General features: G+C 37.3%; 1 protein-coding gene across 1 annotated transcript in view; it reads right to left on the bottom strand.

The window, feature by feature from the left end:
- Positions 1 to 1360: 1360 nt before the first annotated feature.
- Positions 1361 to 4892, bottom strand: part of LOC111737964 (receptor-type tyrosine-protein phosphatase zeta-like) — a 5930-nt gene continuing 2398 nt past the window's right edge. Inside the window, exons 4-5 of the mRNA XM_023528876.1 lie at positions 3894 to 4029; positions 1361 to 2301 (exon numbers count right to left, since the gene is read on the bottom strand). Of these exons, the coding sequence (XP_023384644.1) occupies positions 2161 to 2301; positions 3894 to 4029 (277 nt within the window). The 3' untranslated portion in view covers positions 1361 to 2160. The remainder of the gene's footprint in view (positions 2302 to 3893; positions 4030 to 4892) is intronic.

Raw genomic sequence — 4892 nt, 5'->3', positions numbered from 1 at the left:
AAGGGGAAAAAAAAATTCCTTCTTCCTTCAAAGGCTATTTTTTCTTGGGACAAATGCTAAGGGAAAAATAGACGAAATAATTAAGGCGACATGTACTTCTGGTTCACATCAGCTTACGATTAGACTTTGTGAGTTATGGGGAAACAAAACTGTAAAACAACAGGACTAGGACTAGGTTAGAAAAGCAATCAAGGAATCAAAATTAACCTTGTGCCTTCTTCCCTGGGAGGATGAGAAAGAAACACACCCAGGATTTTTTATACCTTGCAGAACAATGCTTCAACATTTTGTGATTTGTGACACTATTTTTTCCCATTTCCTATTTCCCTATTTCCTATTTCCCATCTCTTCATGACTATTGCTTTAAAAAGAAAGCTTCAGAAAAAGGAACTAATTAACTTTGGTTCTAATTTAAGGATTTAGTAAAAAAAACCCTCCTGATTATTGCTTGAGGAAACTGGAGGCTCCCTGAATTGTTGGTAAATAGCGGTGGTTCTCAAACTTGAACATGAGTTAAATTGCCGAACCCCGACCTGAGTTTCTGATGTGGTAGGTCTGAGAAGGGAATCCAGAATTTGCATTTCTAACAAGTTCCCAGGTTTTGCTGATGCTTTTGGTCTGGGAACCATACTCTGAGAACCGCTGGTTTAAATGAAACTTTTCCTGGCCTCCTGCTTCGGGCCCTAAGCTGGGCAGTCTTGGGAAATAGTGCCCTCTTCAGGGAGAGTTATAAAACACTCCTGGCTGAGGCAGGGGACGGCTTCCACTGTCAAAGTAGGCTTCTTACCCACAATTCTCTGTTTTCCTGCACTTCAGCTCTATGTAGCTTTTGGATCCTGACAATTTGCCTTAACATAGTACTTCTTACCTTTTTCCATCCTGGCATTAATGACCTCATGGCCCTTGTCTATTTATCTACCTGCCTTCCAATCCAGCTTAGCTTGTCCCTGACTGGCGAATCTGCCTAGTTCTCATTCTCAGCTTGGTTCTAAACCCAAATTTCTCAACATTTCATGGTACATAGTGCCCTTAGCTTCTCAGTAACATTTCACAGCTCTGTTAAGCCAAAAGAAATATGCAATCATTGTTTATTAAGTAATTAGGGTCAGTAGTAGTTGTGTAGTGTCAGTACATATTACTGTGTTATCCTCAAAAATGTAAAATTTTGTGACATCCCTGAGTGCCTCAATGCACAGTTTGGGAATCACCGCTCTAAACACTGTCCCATCCCATCAACCTTTTCTTCATTTCCGATATCCTAGCAGAACCCATGTCCACAATTTGCAGTTACACATGCCCCAGCGCAACACTCCACAGGCAAATGCAAATTGATGGCAATATTTATATTTATTTTTGCAATGCCATGGATAAAAACCATTTAAACAATGTTGAGTAAGATGTTATTTTCATAAAAACATCTTCTTTCAAAACAAATGTTTTTTATTTTTCATAAAAGTTAAAATTACATGCTAAAACAGAGTTAATTGTCGAGATAACATGAAATAATAGCAGAAGACTTAGAAAGTAAGACCAGATAATGAACTATATCATTAAACTAAACAATTACATGGAACTAGAAAACTTACTCAGTAGTAAAATATAAAAATCTACAATTATAAATATAAATTTGGTCCATGGAAACACTAGAGCAGTATTTACAGTAAGTATCATATTATTTTATATTATTTCTACTTTAGGTGAATACTACAGTTGTAAAATGTTGAATATCATAGGGAACAGAGAATTTTATTTACAGTCTACTATGTTAAAAGTTATATTTCTAGCAAACGTGACGAATGCTACAAATACACCTAAAAATTTGACACTAAAAACAAACATGTTTCTGTAGTTTGGTATTACTAATATCTATAAATTGAAGATTTCTGTTAAAGTCAATTAAAAAAAAACACCATAATTCCATTCTTAGAAATACTGTAAAATTCAATCATTTTAGTTTAAACACAATAAGTGAATTACAAGAAGTTTTACAAAAAGGCACACATTGTTAATGATATAAATTTGGCAGCAGAATCCTGTCATGAAAGTTACTGTCAGGTGATGGGAAGAAAACAGATAACAGAAAGACTGAACTGATTTTCCTGTCTAATTTTATAAAGAGGAAAATAATGCTCGGATATGAACTTTCTTCACCCCTTTCTATTAAACTAAAGACTCTAAGCTCTCAGCTATATTTCCATCAGGCAATGCTGCGCCGTTGCTGTCCAGAGAGGTGGATGGATTCTCTTCCTGCCTCGTGCTCACAAGGCTGAGGACTGCTTTATAGAGAAACTGATACTGCTCCTAGAGAACAGAGAATGGGAAGTTACAAATAAGAAACTCGATGAAAGCATGCATTTGGGAACAGAAAGGATATTTTGGTTATACTTCGGCACTGTTTGTAGAAGGGCATTGTGTTACACACCCAGCAGAAGTACATAATCTATAGTAATGTCTCCTTCTAATTAAAGTAGCTTTTCAATCAGTCAACAGTCATTGTCCTAGAAAATTGGCCCGTGTACGTTTGCCTATGGCAAGCACTCTATTCTTATTCATTTACTTCATGGAATCAGAGGTTGACGTGACAGTGTTCTGCTTCTGATTTATCAACTTGTGGCACTAGGCACCTGTAACCTACATACGAGTTACTCATTCTCCTTTCTCCAGTTGTTATGAAATCAATTAGGTCTGTCTATTTACAGAGAGGCCTCAGAAAGGGCAGCATTGTCAGCTCAGGGACTCATGCAGAATGCAAGTCTTTCACAAGATCCACTGTTTACCAAGTATTCTTCACACTCCACCTGCCTGACTAGTCTTATGTTCTGCTTTGAGCGAAGGTGAGTGTGTGTCCTGCTGTGGTCTCACACTGAAAAATAAAGTAGTTTTCCTCTTACAGATGCCAATTTGGGTGGTAGAGGATGGGGAAAGGCAGTTGCAGAGTGTGTGAGTGGGTGACTAGCTAGCGACATAGTGGAAAATCTTTAGGACCACATGTGAACTGATGCCTCATTGAATGCATTCATGAAATGAGTGCAAATTCAATCTCTAGAGGGCAGTTTCACTCAGGAGAAGCTGGATACAACTCAGCTGACCTGAATGAGACTTTTAATAGGGGCTCCTCTGAAGTGCAGGTGTGTAAGGGTTACCTTGCACTCTGGTCAACTGCTTCGGGCTGGAGCTCTGAAGACGAACCTTTGATACGTCTCATATACATACAAGACCAGGGAGCAGAAGGTGAGCCTTTATCTACTTACTCTACACCCGCGTTAAGTTTCTCCCATTAGGGCTTTTGCACTAAGTTCCCTATTGTCTTGTCAGTCCATATTTCTACAATAATAAAAACTTCTGAATTATTTTTAAAGTTGAGACTAATTTCTCCAGATGTGCTGTTTCTTTTTGATTGTCTAACTTTCTTTCTAAAAGTACCCAGGAATTAGCTGTTGTTAACGTCAGAAATTAAATTTGACTTGAGAAAAAAGTAAAAACTTCAAACGTTTAAGACTTTAAGGTCTGTCTTCTGACTGTTCTCTGAGTTAGGCAGAACTTTAATTCCGGGCAAATAACTTTATTTTGTTGGATAAATCAGAGTAGTTGGTGCTTCTATTGAGGATATTTTTTCAGAATTACAATAAGACTCACAAAAAGGCACATATGAGATTTAAAATTTTTTAGCCATCAATTTTCTGGAAGATAAACTTTAAATTTTTATTGTTTATCATTCCAGTTCTGTAGATTATGGACAGAATAACTTGTAAGTCAGCTAGAAATCTACATGTTAGTGTTATCAGTGTGATTTTTTTTTTTTTTACCAATATTTGATTAAATGATTTTGGTAGCCTCTAGGAAGTAAGCAGTTCTCTAAGAGTGAAAGTCTGGTTCACTGCTTTATTACTTACAATGTCAGCAAAGACTCCTGGCCTCATCAAGTTGATCATCTTGGCTACCTGGTAAACATCCATGGAATTTTCTTTTTCTAGTTGGTGCAGAAGGGTTGTCAGAGCACAGAAAGTTCCTGCTGTCACTCCTCCGTGCCTTGAAGCAAAGGGAAGGGACACAGATTCCATTTAGAAGCATCAACTTTCACATTTGGAACTCACAAAGCATGTGGCCTTGACAACTTTGCAGTAAGAACATTAAAATGTTTAATGAATCGCCTCTTTTTACTTCACTGCGCCTTTAACTATGGTTTAATTTGAAACCCTGGCAAGTGTTCATGATATTAGTAATGGGATACTTCACAAAAGATTAATATTTGCTTATGCATTTGTTATTTTTATTCTATGAAAGGAGCTGGCAATAAATCAAAATGATCTAAGGTTATAATATATTTATATAATATGCATCCTATGTGATATATATAACATATAATTCCAGCACATCCATTTTTATTTGTTCATAACAGACACTTGGAAAGATCTATTGGATAAAGATTCCTGTTTCTGGTAAATTAAAAAGAAAATCAATTTTACTCCTGTCCCAAGAAGTCAATGGCTGAGAAATGTCTCTTTCGGTTAGCACCTGTAAAAATCAAAGTGCTAAAGCTGAATCATCAAAGTGTTCTCAGCATACAATGCTAGACATACTTGTGATCATGTACCCATTGCTAAGAGAGGAGAGGTGGTATCTGGAAAATGTAATGGACAGGTCTTGCAGAAATGACTGACTCAGTGGGTCATAGATTAGCCACATCCTATAAATCTCTAAATGGTCTTCTGGAAATTCCTGCAACATCTACAAGACAAACGACCTGTAAATAGGTAAGACCAGTGGTTTGGAAATTCCTTCCCCCTTGCAGCCCCCATCCAAAACTCCTCCTCACTATCCTGAGTCACGAGGTGCACATAAAACCTCAGACAAGGGAATCACATGCTCCTTACATGGACACTGCAAAGGTA

This window comes from Pteropus vampyrus, unplaced genomic scaffold (assembly GCF_000151845.1).
Source record: "Pteropus vampyrus isolate Shadow unplaced genomic scaffold, Pvam_2.0 Scaffold33, whole genome shotgun sequence".
Lineage (NCBI taxonomy): Eukaryota > Metazoa > Chordata > Mammalia > Chiroptera > Pteropodidae > Pteropus > Pteropus vampyrus.
The sequence above is the reverse complement of the archived record's forward strand: the minus strand, read 5'-3'. Positions and strand labels throughout refer to the sequence as shown.